Raw genomic sequence first — 23,190 nt, 5'->3', positions numbered from 1 at the left:
TCGTGAGCTCCCACAAAGAATATACATGACATTACGATAAGAATTAATTATACCCTAGTTTGGCAATATTCTACAGTCCAATTATTTGTCGCGTAAGTCAATGCTTAATCATAGAAAAGAAAAATACACAAAGCCATAGATTAGAAATTTGACAAAGATTGGATAACACGTGTGAAATAACCACCGTTATCGCTCTAATGAAAACCGTATAAAACGCACAGAAAATTGTAAAAACAGAGAATTCTTATTTTCAGTCCGTAATAATAATTCAACTTCATTAAATAGAAGCGATATGTGATTTTAAGCAGAACCTAACAAGCTGATTAAATAACATCAATTACGAGGTTTCAAAATAATAGGCTGACGTACGGTTAAGAATACTTGGCACAAGTGATAAAACACCAGACGGCGCCTTTATTGAACGAGTCTCTTGTATTCCACGCAGCTGCAATATATCACGTCCGCGTTGAATATATTTCATACAATAATATGTTTAGATGGAATCAAAGTTTTATTTTATTTTTAATATATTTCACTAGTTGTGCCTGTGGATATGCAAAGTAAGATGAATATTAGTGATGATATTATTTACCGATTAGTTATAACGAGGATTTTCTCTTAGTCTTTCAGTGTCTCAGTTGATTAACAGATTCGCGTCGATTAAAGAAGAAATAAGAACAAGGTTAGACAAGTACATTTTAGAATAATTCTCATGTATACATTATAAAAATATAAAATTAGGATTAGATAAGCAATGACATAGTTCTAACGTATGCTCGACTCCAACAGATTTGCACAAGAGCACGATAACGGGCATAGAAATGATTTTGAAACAGTGAAACTGGCTGAAATGTGGTCTCCGACGGCTTGTAAGAATTTTCGCAGTAAACAGCACAACTCGGAAAGAGCGTGTACGTCCTGCGCGGTATCTAAAGCGGTAAACAAGTGGACTATTCATGGGCTTTGGCCGTCAAATGGGAACAATACGGGACCGTACCAATGTAGCGGCAGCAAGTACGAAGCGAGCTTAGTGAACGAGCTGAGAAAAGAATTAAACGAGAAATGGCCGAGCGCAATGTACGACAACGATTCATTCTGGTCTCACGAATGGAAAAAACATGGGACTTGCTCGAATCTCAAGGCCACGGATACCGTGACAAAGTACTTTTCAACCTCGCTCCGGCTCTTCGACGCTTACAACCTCGGAGGCATACTCGCGGAAGCCAACATTCTCGCGGGAAACAATTATACGCTCGATTCCCTGCACGGGGCCATCAAGCGGAAACTCGGTGTGAACGTTTTCGTGCAATGCATACGCATAAAGGTCGGTATCGTCTACCAGCGCACACAAGTCCAAATAACTCGCTCCCAATTCTCCCTAAATTCCCAATTCTTTCAGGGCAAGCACGAGCAGTATTTGTCGCAAGTCCAGCTGTGCTTTGACAAGTCGCTGCGATTGACGGACTGCGACAGCGGCAACGGATACCTGTCCAGTTGCGAGCGCCACTACAACGTCACCTACGCCAATAGCTGCTAAATGTTCACTGCGGCGAAATAGCCGAACGGCTGTTTGTTGCGAATACCAGTCAGTCCAAAGGGATGTAATCGCAAGCGCGAGCGTCGTTTCGCTCTTAAACGTGCTGCGCATCGAAGTGCAAGCCTCGGCCCGGAGTTGGCGAAAAATTGCGCCGGGCCGAGGCCGTAAATAAAGCTCGCTGCCGGGGATTCGGCGACAGACCAATATCACGGGCTGTGGCTTTGCTTATTAAAGGCCACCCCCTCTGGGCATTCGTACGCCGGCGTCGGCGTCTCGAGCCTCCGGAGCATGGCGCAACAGTCCGCACGATCGCGAAACGAAATCTCTTTTGCCGGGTAATTAGGCAGAGATTCTTGTGCTCCGCGGCAGCGCCACAGTCGTTAAAACCCTGCCGCCCTGCCGCCCAGCCGCCCGCCCGACAGCCCTTATATATAGCAAAACTTCCTTTTTTCGTCTTCAAATTAAGGCCATTCTCCCGCTTACTTAGGATTTCCTTCCCCGTTCACGATAATTGTCCCCCTAATCGAAACTTCCATTAAAGCCAACTTGTGCTGGCTTTGTTGCGGTCGCGCGCTCGCCGCTTTGTCATTTGCCTTGCCGAAACACGGCCGAATTCCATTTCAAATCCATTATCGTGGCGTACAATAAAGTCCGTCCTCGCTCGCGAGCCACCTCGAGTGCCAGTAATCAGCGTAAAATCTATAAAGTATTATTGGCCTGGGTAATAGAACGAGGGTGTTGATGGCGGCAGGCTACTTGACTGGCAATCCAAAGCGGCGCGCCGCTCGTACAATTAGCAGCCGAAGCGTGCTCCGCGACCCGTGCGGACAGTCCAGCCACCGGCGTATTCCGCGACTACGCTGTACATATTGAAATAAACGAGCCGGCACGAGCGCCACTCGACCGTGTCAGCGTGAGATAGCCTTGACTAATGGCGCCCGCGCAAGCCGATCGTACGTTTCATTAGCTGTACTACCGTGGTCCAACGGACTTGGCACGACTGGCGCAACAGCGGCCCAGTGGCGAAGTAACGAAAGCTACTGGCAGCGTGGCGGGCTGACGACGATGCCGCGCTCCAAGCGAACGAGTAACGATTTTATTTACGGCCGCCTCGGCTTCCGCAGATCTCGCAGAGAGGCCGTTAATTAAATAATATTTCTTGGCGGAGAAGAAGACAGAGAGAAACGGCTTGGGGCTGTTGTGGGCGACGGGCGACGCGGCGCAAGCCGAAACGGAAACGCAATTGGTAAGAGGTGAGGCCGAACGGAGAAGAAGAAGAAGAAGAAAAGCTCGAGAGGTACTTATTGCAGTATCGAGATCGTAACTTTGGCCCAGGCCACTCGTAAACGTCCCCCGCGTGGTCTGCACGCACCATGCCCACTCTGCTCGACTTTTCAACCCCCGGCACCATTCAATCGCTCGTTCCTCGTTCGCTTCCCGCCTATAATTCTCGCACAAAACACGTTCGGAGCTTTACCTCGTTATTTCGCTGCTCTCTTTTTATTTCACACTTTCTTTCATTTGCCGGCGTGCTTCCTCCTTCTCAAAGACCACCTAATCGTGCACCTCTCTCTCCCTCCCTGCCTCCCTCTGGGCTATAAATCAAACAACGCGTCTCCCCCCCCCCCCCCCACCCCCGATTACGTGATATGAAAGGCACAGTACTTACATCAAAGCGATTTATACGAACCCTCTGAATTCGAGCCTCTATTTACTTTTATTACCTCGCAAAGAGCGTCACAAAATAAACTAGCTTTCTCGCATAAGCGCACAATATGCAATATAATAATTTTTGCGCAGTTCGAGATACAAGAAGAAACAAAGAAACTAAAGGCTTGCGCTCGTCACATATGTTAAAAGGTACGTTCAGTTTTTATAATGGATAATCGGTAGCTCTACGACTTGGAAACAGTAGTCGCAGATCCATTTGGTGTCAGGGGTCGTGAGGAGCAAGTGATGAGCCATGAAGGTCAAGCCGCTGCACTTGCGGTGAAACCAAGTCTTACAGCCAGCACCGCACATTATGGACTCGTCACTGTAATAGATGACAATATTGCAGTCGCCGCAGATACCGAGCTCCGGGTCCAGATCGTCGAAGTCGAGGCTGAAGGGCAGGTCTTTGTCGTTCGCCGAGCTCAGTATTTCTGGGGAATTATCCGTATAATAGGATAATAACAGTGGGTCCTCAGATGAGCTATTATTCAACTCATCCTCCTCTATATTGTACAATGACTGATCAGATTGCTCCCGTCCTGCACTCGAGGAAACATCTTCGGGTGTTCTCTTGTTCTTAGTTATCCCTAACGCTTCCAATATACTTCTCACCACGAATTTCCGCATTTTTAACTCATCTGCCGGCTCATCCATGTTCATGTTGTTCATACTCATATGCATACGAGTCAAGATGTTCATTGAATCGGGGTTCCAGATACTAGGCTTCGGAACCGGGAAGTTAAAAATAGAAGACCGGTAATCCGTATGAATACTTGGCATAGACGAGTGGGTGCTCACTGACATATGCGTACAATCCACGTTCACCGACAGCTGCTGCTTCTGTTGTTGCTCATGCAGCTGCTGTTGCTCACGCAGCTTCTGTTGCTCACGCAGCTGCTGTTGCTCACGCAGCTTCTGTTGCTCACGCAGCTCCTGTTGCTCACGCAGCTGCTGTTGCTCATGCAGCTTCTGTTGCTCATACAGACGCTGATGCCGCTGCTGTTGTGAATGTAGATTCTCTTGTCGATGCAGATGCTGTCGTTGCTGTTTCTGCTGCTGCTGCTGTTGCTGTTGATGCTGGTAGTGATGTTGTCGCTGTTGCTGCTGCTGCTGCTGCTGCTGCTGTTGATGCTGGTGGTGGTGTTGGTATCGCTGTTGTTGGTGCTGTTGTTGCTGTTGCTGCTGCTGTTCCTGTTGATGCTGGTGGTGGTGTTGGTATTGCTGTTGTTGGTGCTGTTGTTGGTGCTTTTGTTGCTGGTGGTGGTGTTGGTATTGCTGTTGTTGTTGCTGTTGTTGGTGCTGTTGTTGCTGTTGCTGTTGATGCTGGTGGTGGTGTTGGTATTGCTGTTGTTGCTGTTGCTGTTGATGCTGGTGGTGGTGTTGGTATTGCTGTTGTTGGTGCTGTTGTTGCTGTTGCTGTTGATACTGGTGGTGGTGTTGGGATTGCTTTTGTTGGTGCTGTTGGTGCTGACAATACTGCAACTGATGTTGCAGCTGTTCACACTGATGATACTGATGACATTGCTTATGATGATGTTGTTGATGAGTCTGGTGGTGATGACAATGGTGCTGAAGTTGATGATGCTGCTGCTGCAGATGATCCCGATGCAGACCTCGCTTCTGTATTTCCATGATATGTATTATCTCCGTGAATTCATCGATCGCGTGAATTCGTGTCGATTCAGGTACAGTAACTAGGTTATCGTCAAAAGGATTACTAACGACCACGATTTCATTGGATTTTGATAAGGAATCTGATGGAAACAAGCGATTCGTCTCGCTGTAGATGTCGATGCTGCTGTTGTTATCAATAGATAGATGTGCAGGGATGCTAGTATCTTTCCTCTTCTTTTTGACACCGTAATTCGGTGGTGAAAGCCTATTGCTCTTACCTGGATAATTCATGACACCTTCAATCAAGTCTGTAGAATATAATAGTGTTTGATTAATGTAAAAATACTAACGTATGCACGGACTGATTATTTTACACGCGCTTACCAATTTGTAAAAGTAGTTATCATGATTGAGTTTCCCCATCGTGGATTGATATGAAATAAACTGAAAGTTGTTGCTTGTTTCGCCCAGTGCCAAACGCTACTATGATACTTCTAACGGCAAAGAATATCCCGTGTAAACAACAACAGAAACTCGACAGGGAAAGTGAATCAGTGCCAACGTGATGAAACGTACCAAAATGATTCTAGAGAATGGAGCACTAGGGGATTAACAATGGTGTGAACGTGTTAGTGTTGTTTGTCTGCTTCAAAATGGCATCGTTTTCGAAAATGAAAACCAAATCGTCAGATCAATGACAAAAATAAAGTTGAGCCTTTAAAGAATGGAGTAAACAGCGCAGAAATATCGGTTTTATGAAAGATTAGGAATTTAAAAAATGGAATCGCCGATGGTCGTTGAAGATTTGATGCGAGTAAATTTATTTAGTGGTGTACGCAGCAAGAGCGAGGTGAGGGTGACGGCAGACGAGAGGTCGACGAGGGCGCAGAAATTAAATGGAGCGGCCTCGCGATTAGTTCGTTGATCCGCAATTTTCCTCCCCTCTCGCATTCCATAGCTCACACTCTCTCTCTCTCTCTATCTTTTGGGAAATTCTATTCCCTCGTTGGCCGTGTAGCTCCCGTTGCTAACCACCGCTAATCCGGCATTATGAATAATTTTGTCTTCTCACGCCAGCCTCTCCCTTTCATTTCATTTTCATTTTCATTTTCCATCGGCGTTAGAGATTGCAATAAAGTGGATAAAATATAAGATGAGCTAGTCGTAGGTTGCAGCCAAATCATTATTCGGTCGATTGATCGCGAATCTCCAAAGTTTTGCGCAGTTTTATGCGCAGGCAGGGCACGCCTCGGTGGATAACGTTATGGAAGTATGAAGAGCAAGGCTTTTTTTATGCGGGATCGAAGTGTATGAAAAGAAAGTTGGCCTTAAGAAAAAATGAAAGTGAGAGTCAAAAAATGCTCAAATGAGATACGCCGGCTCGAAACAGACTGCGCACTCGGCAGCGAAATGTTCGACGGGCGCTAATGGCTTGACGTAGTGTAGGTGCTATTTGGCGATTTGGGCGCGGACCCGCGGAAAAAGCGACGAGGCAAAAGGAGGGGCTGGTTCATTGTCGGCGATCGGACCCCTTGGCCGAATGCGCGCCGCTCGTTTGTCAAGGCTTAAACGCGCGTTTTCCGGGCGCGCTCTCTTGATTAACGAGGCTTATGCTCGTTGTGCTGCTGACTCGCGCTCTCATTGTTGCACCGCACAACGCAGCCCCGCGAGCGTGCTTTACTGCATATTGCGCGCCTCGATCGAGCGTGATATGTGCGTTTCGACCAGCCCTATCCACACCAACTCTCTCTCTCTAGCCGCAGCCCTCATTACTCCTAATGCCCCTCCCCGTGCACCGCCTTCTGAAAAATGCCCTCGACGAGCTTTGTTGAAATTTCCCATTTTTTTACCCTCCCTGAATGCCGACGCGCTTCATTGGTTGCTTTTTTTATTGCTATCCCTTGTTACGCTTCTCTGCCTGTCCTGTGTTTACTCGTGTACTCGCAACTCATACCTTTCCAAAATTTCATCGCTTCAAACCTTTTCTAATCTTAACTGTTGCCTTCGAGTTACACATCGCTTATATCAAAGAATAATGTACGAGTTTGATGAAAAAAATATACCAACGAGGAATATTTGTTGCTTATTAGCACGTGCACCGTAAGCATATAAAAGAGATTGGCCATATAGATAAATTGTCGTAGAAAACTCGATTGGTTTAAATGGCAAGACGATCAAGTAGACTAGAGCGCGCTCTCGGGCTCTGGAAAAATTGCAGCTTTCGTAAACAGCAATTGCCGGCAATAATCGCAATTCGTTCAATGTTATTGCGGTATAATTATACGTGGATGCGTGGAAAGCAGCACGTTGTAAAGTGTTCGGCACTTTAGCGCAGCATGGAAATAAAAGTATAGCAAGTAGCGTCTGCCAGTTTTCTTTTGAATTTTCCAAAAGGACGCGGCGGCCCGGCCATCTTGGTAAGATCCATCGAAAGACATTGTGCAAACAGCTCGTACACTCGTCAAACAGAGCAGAAGCGCACAAGGTTTGCGAAAAGCTTAGCCGTTGATTGGGTAGGTTTTACCCAAGCAGCCGTCGGCACGCAGAGGAGAGGAACTGTTAATCGTCCAGCTAGCTGCGAATGACACGCGTGTGAAATAACAGTCTGGGCTGCTGGGTTATTCCGGCAGACTTTAACCGTTAGCGGTTGCTGCATCGGGGAATGACGAGTACAAGGTATAAACGAGCGAGCATCTGGCGCAGCGCGTAGACCGGCGGCAGGAGCATGCACATTTATCCGGGTCGACTTGACCGACGTGACATTTCGTTTTCCTCTCGACTCTGCCGTCCGAGCCTTTTGTATTTAATCACCGGCACGCAAATCGGCAGATTTCCTCGGTAGAGCCGCCGGGGGCGTTGCCTCGTTCGCGCGCACAAACGCGCTGGCGAGTGCTTTCGGACTGTGCGCCCGTCGAGAGCGTCTATTAGCGCAGCGCGTGATCGCGCGCTGTTTTTGCCCGATTGACACTCACCGCCAAAGGGCCCGTAACCGTAGTCTGGCTCGAACTGCCTTTAATCGCACCTTTCATTATTTCCAGAGCCAAGTCAAGGCGTAATGAGTTCTCGATAATGCCCCGCGACTCGTTGCGATCGTTCGTCGGAGAAAGGCTTTCCCGGAACAGCCGCGAAGGCACCAGACCACCGACCGATCGATCTTCCAGCGAGCGCGCACTGCCGGTTGAATTTGCCAGATCGACTAATTCCAGCCAATCCGAGCCCCGGTATCTTTCGACTGAGAATTCTGCGATGACGCGGAGCGATAATCGATGCAAATAGTATATAAGGCTATACACGAACAGCTCATTAATCTCGCGTGATAAGGTGTATAAGCCGAGTGTATTAACTGGTCTCATTATGCAAAAGCAAGTGGAAAAAGCAAGCGCGAGTTTTTGATCTCGTGCAAAACTTGGCATCCGATGAATTATTCATCGGCAAATAAAAGCAAAAGGCGTATTTATAGAGTCTTCGCGTTGTCGCCGTTATACAGTATACACACGGGCATTTTATTTCAGGCCCGTCACACTTTGTCAATAACAACATTTGGAATGCGGCTGAAATTTATTGCCGCGCGCGCGCAGGGAAACGCTTCGCGCCGCCAAACATGGCGCAACGCTCGGTTTCTCGGAAAAACTCATTATAATTATTCGGCGTACTCGCAGGCGTCGCTCGGTTGGCGTGCGCGCGCGCGCGCGCGCGATAATGAAATTCTTTCCGGATTCGTTGTCGCTCAATCGGAACGGAAGAGAAAAGAAGGAGCGAGAGATCGATCGCCAAACCGAGGCTTTGAAACGCGCTAATCGGTGCCATTCCAGCGGGCAAGAGGAGCCGCCGCCGCCGCCGCCGCCGGGACGGGTAGTCCGGGAATCCTCGTCCTGCGGCTGGCATCCGAACAACGGCCCGCGTCTTGTTTACTTGGCGGCAGCAACAATCCTCCGCTTCTTGCCAATTGCCCCGTTTCATCCTTGGTAATTAATTGTATTTGTCGCTTGTTAGCGCTGCCGCGCTATTCTTCGCGCGAACGCCGGCGTACGTGGCAAAAACGAGCCGACCGACTGCCGGGCAAAGGCCGTTGATAATTGCCATCGGGCAAGCCTCCGAAGTGGGCGCAAGCAGAGGCCTCTTTGGAGGGCGCTCCGCGGGCGTCGATCGGCTCGGCCAACCGCGAAACGTGGAGCTCGCGCGTCCTTTCCGCGAGCCGCCTCGTTAACCCGCATTAAAAGCCGCCAACATAACTTCATAACGAGTCGAAGCGGCGCGCGGCCAGTTGCCGGATATCGCCTTGCTCTTTTTCGAGCGCTCGGCAACGCTAAATATGGAATGCGCCGTGCCTCGCTGCGAGCGCATTCCGGCCGACGACAATTAAAAGCACGCAGCCGCGCTAATGAGCCGGCGAGCGGTTCGGCGAGCGGTTCGGCGATCGAGAGGAAGCCTCGTCGAGCGGGCCAGCTCGTAACCGCGAGCTCGACATTCGACCCTCTCGCGATTGGCCGGCCAATCAAGGCCGGATCGCATCTCATTAGCGCCGCGACGACGCGGAGGCGCACGCGCGCGCCTTCCAGAACGAGAAAACGACCAGATATCTCTTGTGCCTTAAAGTGGGCATTAAACTCGGCGACTTTATCGTCGCGCTTAACGGCGCTCGCGGCTCCGCTCGTCGGCCGCTGCCGCTAGCGTCAAGATCGCCGAGGACCACAAAAATAATCGAGTCGCCGATAGCACTGCTCGGATGCACCACTGAATTTGGCCTTTGATACGTCGGATCGCATGCGCCGCACACGACTCCCCGATCAATTAACGGCCCAGAAAACTGCCACTTGGCTCAATTTCGTAATGGCCTCGTAAAATATACGCCGGTCGGGACTGTCGCCGAGATATTCCATCGATATCGAGGCCCGAACTTTATTAAAGGTCGTTTCTCCTTTGAGAGAAGCGCAAAACCGACGAGTCGTTCGAACGAAGCGCGCGAGACGCTTGAAAAAGATCAATTAAATTAACGAGTCCTAGAAATGCACGAAGCGTGCCTGCGATGCCAGTTGCCGGTTCTTCGCGGCAGAGTGTCGGCGAAGCGCGCAGCCGGTCGACGGAGTCCAAGCGACCGGCTCGCATATCCGATCCGGATTCCGTCGATGGCTCATCGGGAGAGAGACTCGAACAGCGGTCACTCGCGATAATGCGTCTAATCGCCGCGACGGGCCTTAGAGCGACAACGCCCGCCGACGCGTGGCGCGTTCTTCGTTCACAGCCGAGTCGGGCACGCGACCGTGGCATTCGACTTTCGATCGCGAGTTGCGCGACGCGATGGACCGAAGGAACTTTAACGAACCGTTGTTGACCCGAGTCGATCGTCTGCGGGTAAACACGTTTTTCGATGAAACCAAGGCAGTCGAGAAACCGCAACCTGCTTATTTGCCAGAGGTTAATCCAGTAAATTAAAAACCGGGTTATGGCTTGCGAGAAGGAAAAAAAAAAAAATGAAATTGCAGGTGTAGCAATCGCTCGCACGCGCGCCAGTGCAACGGAAAGGGAACGTACGCGGCGCTCGTACAAGTGTAATTCGAAAATTTATATCGGCGGGGTTATGGCCGCGGCATCGCTGGAAAACTCCACGCGAGGGCTCTCGTCGAAAAAAATAAAAAGGATAATTCGCTCGTTGGCGTTTCTCTAATTAAACAGGAACAGGAATGAGTCTGCTCGCCGGCGGGGAGATAAAGTTTCATCGGAGCCAGCCCACTTTGAGGGACTCGCGCGCGCGCAGGCCGAAGTGCGCGCGAGCTCTAATGAACTTTAACTATCCGCGAGCCGATCCATCTTTGCTGCTATCTCGCGTTATTCCACTCGGAGGTGCGAGCCGATAAGAATCGCGCAACGCGTCACGCGAGCGAAGGAGAGCAAAGGAGAGGGATGGCAATCGCTTTGCCCGACTTTTTTCAGCCCTTCCACTTGCTCGGCTCGTCCTAGGCTAGTCTTTTCGGCGTTCGAATTTCAGCCGCGCGAAAGATCCCTCTGGCCGAATTGCCTTTTAACAGCTACGTTAATTGGCGCCGATTAATCAAATCCTCGTTTCCCACGCGCGCGTATACGGCGCCTTTATCGCGAGCTTGCCATTAGCGTAGCATGGCAATTTACGATTGGCGGATAGTCGAGCCGCTTAATTGAAGGCAATTTCAGCGGCAAAAATGAAAAGCCGAACGCGCACGAGGCTAGAGAGGGACGCGTCGCGAGCGAGTGCGTCGCGCGAGGCAAGCCCGTTGACCGTCGCCCGGCGCCGCTCGGATTTCTCATCGAGCAGATCGATTGCGCGCCGCTTCGCGGCGGTGCGAAAGCGGCGAGCGCAATCGCAACAAAGAAGCTCTAAGCAAATAGGCGGGCCGCGGCTCGGCCTCTAAATCAAAAGCGCGCTTGCCGGCAATTGCCTCGATTCGCCGGCGCATCATACGCGAGCACGAGCCGGAGAGCTGCTCCGAAGGCACAGGCTGCGCGAACGCGGGCATTACGGCCAGCTTTGGTATGTTAATTACACGCTCTCCCTCCACTCCGTCTTGCCCATGTGCCTCTCTCACGCTCCGCGCCGTTCTTCCCTGGTCTGCGCCGTACTCCGCACTCCATTTTGCCGATGCCCAACTGCCTCTCCGTCCGCTCCTCCGCGCCGACACCGAGCAGTTATGTGTTCGCGAGAGCTGCGCGATCGGCAGCGAGGCCCTCCGAGAGGCCCTCGAGCGTGCGTGCGACCCATGACCCACGACTGGGCCGACGCTCTTCTCCGAAGTCGTTGCCAAGTGCGCCCTGCACTCTCCCCGCTTGCCGGCGGATCGGCGGATCTCTCGTCCTGGGCGAGAGATCGATCAAGGCGCTCCACTCGTCCTGCGGCCCTGCGGCTCTGCGGCCCTTCGGCTCTTCTCGTCCGCCACTCGACGCGCCTCGCGCCTTTTGTCGAATTCGTTCCGGGCAGCGGGCCTCGTCACCGTCCACGCACAGCTTTGTCGCCGCCGAAGAAGGACGACGAGCTCCGAGCGCGCGCTTCTTTTGTGCTCGGCTGGCTTCGCAGCCGCGCACAGTGGGCCCTTTCATCGCTCGCTCGCCGAGGAATCCGATCATTTTTACCGAACAGCCGCCGAGTCGCTATTCAAGCCCACGCGCGCCTGTAAAGTAAACCTGGCCTCTCCGTTTGCTCTCCTTTGGCCGATGCTGCTTCTTGCCAATTGCCGATCGCACGCGAACCAGTCGACGGCTGCGGAAGCAGGCACCTTAATGAAAATGGAAGATAAAGCAAAAGAAGCAGGTGGGCAAGAATTTTGATTGGCGGAGACGCCGCCAAGTGGTGACGATAAGCGGAGCCAACGGGCTGCGAGGTAGTTAGCGCGCCATTAAAGCGCCGCGTCATTTAATTGTGGCATCGGTCGGTCGTTGCGGGCAGCGAGTGCCCACCCGTGGCGCAGCCGCGCTCATTGCACACTCGCGGCTAATGCCGACGATCGTAAATCAATCGACGCCGCGCCTCGCGAGCGGCGCACTCGGGAAAGCCCCGACAAAGTGTCGCGGACGACTCGTTGGCTCGCGGTCGCCCAATTCGATGGGGACGCGAGAGTGGCTTACCTCCAGAAGTGCGGCACGTATCCGTTGGGGCAGAGCTCCCGGCACTGGCCGCACGGCGCCCCCAGAAATGCAGCGTTTATCAGGTTGAACGTCACGGCTTGCGTGGACAGCATGCTGCAATGCAGAAAATTCGGAGCCACTGGTGAGTGTCGGCTGCGTCAGTGGTCGCCGCGCGCGCCTCCTCTAATAAGCGGCCCGACGAGGGGCGGCACGCGCCGTCCGCCGATCGCGTCCGCGGCGCGGCAATTATCGGCCGAGCGCCCGTTCGTCACTGCGCCGCGGCGATGCGGCCGCGATACAGTCGAGCCCGGAGTCGGCACCGATCCGAGCGCTCGAGCGCGCGAATCGCGGGCAAATTGCATCCGCGTCCTCGGCCTATCGAGACAGCTCCATCTGCGATTCGAGCGGCTTTATCAGCGCGACGGATCGTCGTCCGCGCGCCAGCCTCTCCGCTCTATGCGTGCGTCGATCGCATCCGCAGATGCGGAGCGAGCGGCCAGGTCCGTTGAGCGCGACGCTCGCCCGTGGGCAAGCAAACGAGCGACACGGCCGAACGGTAGGACGCGCGCGACGGCACGCCGCTAATTGGCGAGCTGCTGTGCGAAAAACGCGGACGTCCAGTTTGGCGCAAGCTCTCTCCCTCTCGCTCTCCCGGTCGAGGCTCGTAGCCCCGCTTTACGGTGCCTTTCCTGAAACCTTCGACGGGCTCCGGCGCAGCCCATTAGAGGCCGATTTTTAGCATGCTGCGGCAACAAAATTTATGTGACGTGCAGATGCTGCTCGCGCGCGCGAGCGCGGCCAGGCGATGCCTCGCTTTACGGCCCTGCGAGTATAAACATATACCCACAGGTATATGCGCGCGCGAGCTTTCGCATGCGGCGGCGGCGGCCAATTTACCGGCGCAGATTCGTTAGAGCGAAAGTGCGAAAAATCCGCGATTCGATCGCCCCGCTATAGATTGGCTGCGAGCTACTATGGACGCCCCGTCGGCGTGCGTATTCCACTTGACTTGCAGTTCGCTCCTGCGAAGACCGCCGCCGCCACCACGTTGGGCATCTTGGCGCGCTGCGATTGCTCGCGCCAGCTGTTTACCGGCACGCGTCGGTGTGGAACGAACGGCCGTGTGCTCGAGCTCGCGATATTAGGATTGCGGTGGCAGGCAAGAAGCGGAGCGCGCCTCTGGATGCCTAACGAGATTTGCAAAATAGGGGAGAGCAACGCGGTGAAACTGGCGACGGCTCGATAGGCAAAGCGCCTACGACCAAAGTGGATCGTTCGATCCGTCGCGCGGTGCTTAGCCGTGTGCCTCGTCCGTTTTGCGCGCGACCAGAAACCGGCAAAAATAAACGAGGCCGGCTGACAGCTTCATAGAAGTAGCTCGCTGTCAGCGGCCGCGCCGAGGCTTCAAAAGCCGAGACAGTCCAGTTGATTTACAAGCTACCTAGACGACCGCCTGTCGATTACCCCAGCCAAAACTACGTTTCGCCGCCAACTTCTAGCTTCCTACATATTTATACTTGCTTGCTGTCCTGTTATTGAGCATCGTCCAACCTCGCGGCCCTATTTGTTCCAGCTGCACTATTGGCAACTATCCTGCGAGAGTTTTGCGCTTTCCCAGCCGAGCTCCAGACAAGTTGCGTTGGACCTGCTCTTAAACGCATGCACGGACTACAAAAAGGTTCGTCTTGCGTTCGGAAAGTGTGTTTTTCGAGTAAACAAACAGCGAATTCAACGACGTGTTATTTTTCAACTATTTTCAAGCAGCTGTCAAAGTGATCCGATACAAAAAGACTGACTCTCACCATTATAAATAAATCACGGTCAAGACGAAGAAGAAAAACGTTGTTAAATTTGTTGCACGCTTCGGGTAAGAACTAGTCCGTATTTTTTCTCTTTTTTTTCTTTTTTGTAATGTACGTACTCGATGTGCCACCAGAACGAGCTTTTTTGCTGCAGTTTAATGTCGCCACGAAGCTCGAATCTCCCCCCCCCCCCCCTCTCTCTCTCTCTTTTCTTGCGCTTTCCTTCAGCTTCGCGAGAGAGCTGTCCTTAACTCGTGATTGCAACTGCTTGAGTTTTGTTTTTCACGGTAATGACACGTGACGACGAACAGCAAAAGTGCTATCAAGAGGAGCTTTGACCTCTTGAATTGGACAACGTGGTTCGATTTCTAAACAGTTGGTAGTAATCGACTAGATGAGCCAACGTTGATCAAGAAAGATATTAACGTTGAAGAAGAACGAACAACGACGAGACGAAAATGGTTCGGCAAAAGTTGCGTTAGATGTAGAAAAGTGCAGTGAAGATTGAATAGAGGAAGGAAGGAAGAGAAGTGCTGGCGAGAGCGGGGCTCGGGTATGGAGAGGCGCATTAAAAGTAGATTAAACATATAAGCGGAGAAAGATAAGCGAGCCGAGAGGTGGAGGAATCACAAAGGGATCTACTAGCCCTTATGCAGAACGTCGAGAGCGCCCCCGGCGTCTTTCCCACACGCCGCGCGAGCCTTTGCTGCTGCTGCTGCTGCTGCTGCTGCTGCTGCCGTTGCTGCCGCTGCAGCGCAGAGTCTAATGGCCGAGATACGCAGAAGCGGAGAAGAAGCGTGCACGCGCACTGCTGCAGCGTAGCCGCCGGTGATTCGACAAACGCCTAGATTAACATTCCCAGAAGGGAATACCTATGCAGTTCCCCAGCTACTTTTCTATTTCGATCCAACCTACTCCGGATGGCCGTACTGCATTACTCTTCAGTCCTAACTATCAGCAATTATTGCACAAATTGATCATACCTGAAATTACTTACTCGTACTAGCATTCAAATGTACCATTATTCTATTAGCATAAAGACGGCGTCAGGAACCTCGTTACATCGATTGCAAAACACTCTCGCACTCTCGCTCTCGAAGCTCAGATTTTCAATTTTTCAGTTTTCCGATAAAATTGGATAAAAACCATACATACATGACTATTAATTAATTATGAGGAAAATTTTTACCGCGATTCCTTCAAATTTTCTCTATTTTTATACTTTCAAATCATGGTTAAGTGGCGATAGATTTGCGGAGAAAGATTTTTTACAATTTCCTTGAAAGGGATCTTCCAGGAAGATCTGAGTTAGGTGCAGTTATATTAATATATAATTTAGCAACCGTTTCGGTCGAAACGTGGCGCGTTCGAGGCCTATTTCAAACAAATCATATGACTATGGATGTTGGCTTGTGATACGGATGGGTTATTTTTTTAAAGGACAGTTGGAAGCCTGTTACCGATGCCAACAGACTGTGGATATTAGAACTTACACCATGGAATAGTCATTTTTTTTATCAAGACCAAAGGAATCCACGTCCATGTTTATCAGCATAAATTACAAATAATTAAATTCATTTGCCAAGGAGTCAAACGAAAACAAAAATTACGATCTATGATATTATTTGAATAGAATTTCACACGAGTGTCATTGAAATTAACGCTGAGATTATAACCGACGTCAATACATATGCAAGTTATCACTCAAACGTGCTTTGTTTAAATGACATGGGAGCACGACGAAATGTCACAGTTTAACCAAATCCAGTCACACGTATTTATCTCTTATTCTTACTTTTTCCTATGACATCTAAGAAAAATAAAAAAAATTTTTTCGATAGCATTTTAGTATCACATCTTTTTGATATTTTACGCCTGCACGTTGAGCTCGAATTTGTTATAAAATTACAGTTTTTAGCAGATTCTGAATAGATTACTGGTGAGAATTAGAATATTTTATTATAACATAATTACATATAGTATACTATAAATATTTTGTACAGAACTTTGTGAAAGAAAAAAGTCATGCATCTTGCGAATAATTAGATGATCAAAACTTATCGGATTAGCTATACCTTTAAATGATAATAGAAGCACATTTCGAGAGGTGGATATTAGAAAAGTTTTCCAATTTTAGTTCTAACCAAGAGTATCAATATGAGTATAAAGATTACTTATTTCACAATCACAGAAATGATCTCTTGAAGGGCTATGTCGTGCTATATATTTGATGAGTTTCACCGTAATTATATTGAGTAGAATCCAAGACGCGAAAGTTTCATAGTCCGTCATCTTTTCAACTTGCTCTAAATTTTTAGAATAACCTTTGCATAAAATGCCACTACTGATTAATCGAAATATCTCGATAGTGGTAATGTATAGTGCGCTCGTCCAATTTAAACTCTTGCCGTTAACGTTAAATGGTTTTTTGTCCACTAGTCCTTTCAAATATTCAATATCCAAAGTTCCTTAATAAAAAGTAACGATAGTACATCAAAGTAGTTGTACTTTTGCCATTGCTTCAATAGCACCTGGGCTTCATGTTTCTTTGCCGTACCTACACTCCCGGTCCTTGCCTACCCAAACACTAAATCACTAAAAGTCCAAAGTTTTATATCTTAGTTAGAAAACAACTTACAGAAGTTAGCGGAGGCTCATTTGAAAGGTCTCTTCAAATACTTTTAAATGGCTTACACATAACAAACGTAAATAATTTCCTGTCCACCTTGTCATGAAAATGTAAAAAAAAATTTTCTACATAGTTTTCGTTCAATAAAATCTTTATATTTTTTATAGGAAATACCGAACAATTTTATAAAAATTTTTTTGCCCTGAAAATAATATAAGCACCACGGCCAAAAGGTTGACAAACTCATAGCACGTGAGAATTGACAACCTAGGCGAGGTTGTCAATTCAAAATCTATACAGTTATAAGTATATTATACTATAAAATAAAATCAACCTTTTTTTCATCCAAATGATAATCCTTACTTTTAATAACAACCTTGCACAGTTTGGACATTCTTTGGATAAATTTATTTAATGTTATTGTTGATATCTGCTTCCATTCTTCTTATGATATCGATCACTAAATCGAAATAACTAAATTTAAATGAAAAAATATGTTATAAAAGTAATTTAAAAAGTTTGGAAATATCTTCTTTATGTTTTCGTAACAGTACGGAGAGAAAATTATTTAAGTTTGTAATGTATACACCATTTGCAAAATATTTTCAATGAGTTCTCGCTGACTTTGGTAAGTTATTTTCCAACTAAAATATAAAACTTGGAAGGTTTAGTGGTTTAGTATTTGGGTGGGTAAGGACTTTAGATTGCTCGGTGATATATTGAAAAATCCTTCCTCGAGTCATCGAATTAGTCAAACGTCAGAAAAGTAGCCTCGTATACTTCCGTATAGTATCGAACGCCTCGTTTCTCCTAACAAGCTAATTTCTAGATCGCGTGGACAACAAAGATCAATAGACAACGGGCTTTTACCAACAGAGCTCCCATCATTTCCGAGTCTTCGTTGTATCTTTTTAACTTGTGCATAAAAATGATTGAAAGTGCTGTTGGTATACGAGGAATTCGATGTACGTAGGCTCGAAAAAAATAAGCCTGCTTACGTTGTATCGCAAAATCGAATTACACACATGTGCGAGAAGGTGGCCTACGCGAGGCTCAAATCGCTTTATCAAACTAATATCGACATGTATTATTTTATCATAAGAAACTTTGAAAGACTGTGGGTTATCGGTACAATAGATGATATATAATGGCAACATAAGTTTTCTAAAATGGATTTTGATCTTTAACAGCACCGATCGTCTCCAGTAAAAAGCCAATAATGTATAACCAACATATTTTCATTTTTGTTTTTGATACTTAAGTTATTCCATGCTTCGTGAGATTTTTTAATTGGATCCGATTGATCTGGTAGCCGTGTCATCGGCTGCTGCGATCGCGCATAAGCGTCAATTACCAGTGACTGCGACTGCGTCAAACATCACAAATATTTCACCTACGAGTTCTTAAATCTAGCGTAAATTTGTAAGAGACGCTCTCTACCAAGACTTTTTTTTACGTGGATAGACATAATAAAAATCCAAAGATAATCTTCGATGTAGTAATGAGTAAAAGCACAATAGGACAGAGTGCAAAAATAAAGCGGTTCTACAATGAAGAAATTTTTGAAATACGTGGATTGGAACAGAAGATTGTCTGGAAACGACTGTTAGTGCTTGTAAGGTCATAACATTTTGGTTACAGTGAAGATCTTCTGTGTACTTTTGATTAAAGATTTTGACACAGCATCGACGCTTATTTCTATTCGTATACAGTCATACTCGTTGCAACGAATAATAATAATAATAATTGTTACTAATTTAAAAATATTGTGTAACTATACGAAACGAAGAATTGTGATTACGGTGGTAAAACTTTGATAAAATTGTAAAATGATTAGCCGAGTGAATAGAAAGAAAGAAATAATGTATTAAAAGAAAGCTGTGAACGCGAAACGAACGTGCAAAGATTATGAAGATCGAGTGGTGATGATGATTTTTTGTCGGTTTCGCAGGAGAAAGGGGGTTGGGTTGGGACTCGAAAGAGAAATATTCGGTGAGTTCCCACAGCAGGCGAGTCGCGCCCGCAGAAGGAATCGCTGGATTTTTTGCCGCGGCTTCAACGAAATCCCCGTGGTCTGCGTCCCTCCTCGGCCATATGGCCTTCTCCGAGAACTACTCCGCGAACCTTAGCCGGTAGACATGTGCGAGATAGCACGCATGGATAACTGGGTGCACTTGCATCGCGCGAGTCACGTAAATCAGAATGAATTGCATACTGCGAGCCACGCGCGCTCGCTCCCTATCACTTTCCAGATTGTCCAATTAAAACAATGAATAAACCTCATTTCAACTAAACTCTCGTATGTATCGCCGTTCAGATCTTGCAAACAAACTGTCTTCTTATTCCGTTGGGCTTGCATTTTTATTTTTCTCAAGCTCAGACAACTGTGAGAAGCCAAGTCGCTCACTGATTAACGTTAATCAACTGATAAACAACGAGTTGGCGTGCAGAGTCCATGGATGATGGGTTGGGTGCGTCGGATTAGAAGCGAGCAAGTAGCACGGTTGGTCAGCTTGGGAAGGAGCCTGCGACGAATATTTACAATGACACCGGGGTCGCTTACGCGTTTTACAAGCCCCAAAAGAAGCGCAGAGTTTGTACGCGGTAATAGCGATGGTAATAGCGGAGGTGTCTAATGGCGATCATTAGCGGGGCTACCGCTGAGTACTCGCGATGGGCAAGGATAAGCCAATGCCAGCGGCATTATACGCAGTGACTCGGGTTTATCTTGGGCAGCTTTCTCGGAGCTTGTCATTCGGGAGGCTTTATTGTGAGCGCGCGGAGCCAGCCCGCGGCACCAAACAGACGCACACACGCGTCGTTAGCTCCGCCGTATATTTATTGGCACGCACTCGCAACGTTTACGAGCTCTTGCCGATCTTCGCCCGGCTCATTGATTTTTTACTGCTCTCGCCGCGCTAAGCAAACAAACGCGCGGCCTGTCTCGCGGCCGTTTTATTGCCCGCCCCGTTCCTCCTCTCGTGCCGCGTAGATCGCCGGGCCGCGCGATATCACGGCAATCGTCAAATTTGCCTGCCGAGCGCACCGCCGCGGAACGGCGTCCGCGCGCGTCTACCTCTAGCCAGGAGCGAATGCACATTCCGAGTAGGCGTCGGTGCTCTATCTGCCTGCTCGACCGCTTCTCGCGTGCGACGCTGTTTTTTTTCTCTCGTCTTTTTTCATCGCGCACTTGCGCCTACCGGGCTCCATTTCTACGACTTGGACTGGCCAACCCATTGATTTCTTGCTGCCAACGGCAATCCAAGTGTGTACAAGACTAAATTGCCAATTACCCGTTGTCTAATAAATATTTGCCGTGATGGATTAGAAGCCGTTGAGCCTGTCATCGGCAGAGGCCGAGCGACACAAAGAATGCCGTCGGCCGAACGTCTAATCGTTCGACGAGCGCTGATGAAGTTGGAGCTGTAAGTCTAATTAATGTCCGAGAGTGCGAAAAAAATCGACGACAGGTATCATCGAGCAGCGTTTACGCGCGATGGTGCGCATTGCTCTTTACGCCGCGTATACGAGAAGAGGACATGGTCGGGGCGACAAGCGCCCACAAGTTAATAAGTTCACGCGGAGAAAATGAGCGGGATGTAAAGGTTGAAGCTCGATATAGAAGCGTGGAGAGATAAATGAAGAGCAGCAGCAGTCGCGAGCAGAAGGCGAGTAAAAAGCACGCGCAAAACGCAGCCTCATACCTGTTGCCTCTCTCCACACACACACACACGTATATATATATATATACATATCCTTTGTGAAGCAAAGCGAAGCAAGAGAGAGAGAGAGAGCGAGAGAGAGAGAGAGAGAAGGGCACAGATTCGCGCGCACTTGTGCCGTGACTTTCACTGCACTCGCCGCCTTGGCCGCACGGCCGATGATGCCCGCGTGCACTCGATAAAACGCCAGAGAAAAATTGAGAGAACGGAGCGGCGCTTGTTTCCAAAAAGACGACCAACTCCGCTTGCTCTCCGTGCGTGGCGCACGAGAGGCAAAGATTGCAGGCAGACAGGGGGGGGGAGGGAGGTGGGAAAGGCCGAAAGACGCGGGCATTCCTCGCTATTCCACCTTGCGCAGTGGCCCGGCACAGCTGACCGCAACGCGGAGCCCCGTGCGAGAGGGGTGGACCGTCGGCGGCCGCAAGTGGCAAGTTACGCGCCAATCGCGTAATCAGCGGCGCTCGTCCGACGCTGGCCGCGGGCTCGCGATCGACGCTTTAGCGAGCGCGCCGTTGCCGAGCGAAGAGCCTGCCTGGCCCGTGATATATACGTAGGCAGGAGCGCGTATTCGCATTGCAGGATAGGTGAATCGATCGGCCGGCTTGCAAGAACAAAGCGAGCGAAGAAGGGCTTCTCGGAAGAGAGCTAGAATAAATTGCGAAGGCAGCTGGCAGCTGAGAGGAGAGCGAGAGAGCGCGCGGCGGACGGATGGACGACCGATCGAAAAAGAATGGTCCCCCTCGAGACGCAGGGAGCCGCGAGCGCGGAATAATCCGAATAGTTGCGACGACGAAGACGACGGCGGCGGCGACTCGCTCTGGATGCACCTGCGCCACCTGAGCTCCTTCTCGTCACTTATTTGTAAGGCATTCCCCCTTGGCCGGCGCGAGCGCGCGCCAGGAGGGGGCAAGAGCAGCGCGCAAAAACCCAGCGCTGCCAGCGAGCGGCTGCCCGCTTTTTTGCGATTGACCGCCGCCGCCGCCGCCGCCGCCGCCGACTTGCTAATTGCTCTCGCCGCCGTGCTCCCATTTCCCAGCCGAAATACCGCCGAGCACGCGCGCGCGCCTCGCCCTTTACCGGGGTAGTTTGGTCGCGCCCCCGTCAAGCTCGCCGCTCGTTACTGCTCGGTCGAGGTCGAACGTCGCAAGTCCACCAACCTTGTCGCCGGTGTGCCGAGTCGAGCGGCCGCCTCGGTCACATGCTGCCCACTGTCGCTCGTCCACTTCGGCGGGATCCCAAGCGGCACGCACACTTCGGCGGCGACCGGCACTAACCCGGAGCACCGGGAGGCGAGCGGAGGGCACTCCGTGCTTGCGCGCGCGCGCGCGCGCCACTTCAGAGCGCTTGGGCCTCGCCGTCGACGTACGCGCTTTGGACCCTAGGTCGCGAACCAAACTGTCGGTAGGCCGGCTCGGGCGTTGCGGTGGAGGCTGGCCTTCGCTTGCCTTGGCGCATCCCCCACCACGCGGCTCAGCGGGGCCTTCTTTACCTCCCCGCGACTCGCTCGCTCGCTCGCGGATTTCCCCTCGCACTCTCTCCGTTCCTCCGCGGCAACTGCCTCTTCCCTTGCGCGCTTTACCTTCCTCTCTCTCTCTCTCTCTCTCTCTCTCTCTCTCTCCACTTCGACACTCTTTACTTGATGTCTACACTCGCGAGCTTCTCTGACTGATCGCACTCGAGATCGCTTCGCGATTGCCGTTCGTCGCCCGATTCAGCTAAAGCTTCCCCTACGTCTACCACTAGTTGTCCCCTTTTCCCTTTTCGTTTTTTCGCCCATCTCCATTTCGCTCACCTCGACGCGCTCGCTCGCCCAATCACTATGCATTTCTCATATTTTCTTTCTTATCGAAAATTCATCAAACTATTTATTAACCGAACGATGGATAATCATTTTTCTTCATTTTCTTGGTAAATTATTGAAACGATATGTATACTTTGACTCCAAAATACCTCAACACTATAATTACAGTGCATTCATTTCTGTATCTAATGTTGCTTATTGTTTTCATAAGCTTTTAATATTCACGTTGCGAGAATGTACTCTTGTGAGAAACTTTGAAAATGAAGCTTTTATCCATTGAAGCTGATGCATTTGATATAAATAAAATTGGCCAAAACACTGCTGTTGGAGAAAATGCGCGGATAGCGAACAACTAAAAGAGTGTAATTAGATTTTCGCAATTGAGATGTATGCTACAATGAATAAAACATGCCATAACTGTCCTTTTCGTATCACTTTTTGCTATCGACCCCATTGTATCCTGGCTAATGAGGTACAAAAGTCTATGTATCGTGAAATGCTATCTTCTCGCCTTCCATGCTTATGCCTCAAATAAATATTGTACTCGATCTCGACTATTTATTTAATTCATAGAATAAATAAAATAAATAAGAAACTACAATGGATGATGCCGACATAACTTTTCAATGTCCCTATTCATATCTATTATTTTAAATAACATATTCGTCATTTTTGAGAATCATATCAATTTTTAATTTTTTACCTTGACTATTGCTGGACTCTCAAATTTTACTTGTTATAAATCCAAATTATAGCGAAGAAAGCAATTATTACCAAGT

At 49.2% G+C, this 23,190-nt stretch overlaps 3 protein-coding genes across 4 annotated transcripts in view; 1 reads left to right on the top strand and 2 right to left on the bottom strand.

Annotated features, from left to right (window-relative positions):
* LOC131663696 (prickle planar cell polarity protein 3-like) overlaps positions 1-21,986 on the bottom strand; it is a 120,532-nt gene extending 98,546 nt beyond the window's left edge. Inside the window, exons 1-2 of one of the 2 annotated variants that reach the window (XM_058934247.1) lie at positions 21,768-21,986; positions 12,458-12,571 (exon numbers count right to left, since the gene is read on the bottom strand). In XM_058934247.1, the coding sequence (XP_058790230.1) occupies positions 12,458-12,570 (113 nt within the window). In that variant the 5' untranslated portion in view covers position 12,571; positions 21,768-21,986. Of the gene's footprint in view, positions 1-12,457; positions 12,572-21,767 lie in introns of those variants that run through there. The other variant, XM_058934251.1, reaches the window with a different exon arrangement.
* On the top strand, positions 782-3,094 carry LOC131663699 (ribonuclease Oy-like). The gene has a single exon (XM_058934254.1). The coding sequence runs from the start codon at positions 851-853 to the stop codon at positions 1,535-1,537; it is 687 nt and encodes a 228-aa protein (XP_058790237.1). The 5' UTR covers positions 782-850; the 3' UTR covers positions 1,538-3,094.
* Positions 3,237-5,375, bottom strand: LOC131663697 (putative mediator of RNA polymerase II transcription subunit 26). Its single transcript, XM_058934252.1, has 2 exons — positions 5,249-5,375; positions 3,237-5,172 (listed from the first exon to the last, which is right to left on the bottom strand). Exon 2 carries the CDS (start codon positions 5,153-5,155, stop codon positions 3,404-3,406), a length of 1,752 nt encoding a protein of 583 aa, XP_058790235.1. The 5' UTR covers positions 5,156-5,172; positions 5,249-5,375; the 3' UTR covers positions 3,237-3,403.
* Positions 21,987-23,190: the final 1,204 nt, after the last annotated feature.

The sequence above is a fragment of the Phymastichus coffea genome, unplaced genomic scaffold (genome assembly GCF_024137745.1).
Source record: "Phymastichus coffea isolate CEN01 unplaced genomic scaffold, Cenicafe_Pcof_1.1 PCOF00038, whole genome shotgun sequence".
In the NCBI taxonomy this organism is placed as follows: Eukaryota; Metazoa; Arthropoda; class Insecta; order Hymenoptera; family Eulophidae; genus Phymastichus; species Phymastichus coffea.
Note: the sequence above shows the minus strand (reverse complement) of the source record. Positions and strands in the feature narration are given on the sequence as shown.

Excerpts from the sequence above, each read along its gene's own strand:
- LOC131663699 (XM_058934254.1), top strand. The coding sequence starts at position 851 with ATGTGGTCTCCGACGGCTTGTAAGAATTTTCGCAGTAAACAGCACAAC.
- LOC131663697 (XM_058934252.1), bottom strand. The coding sequence starts at position 5,155 with ATGAATTATCCAGGTAAGAGCAATAGGCTTTCACCACCGAATTACGGT.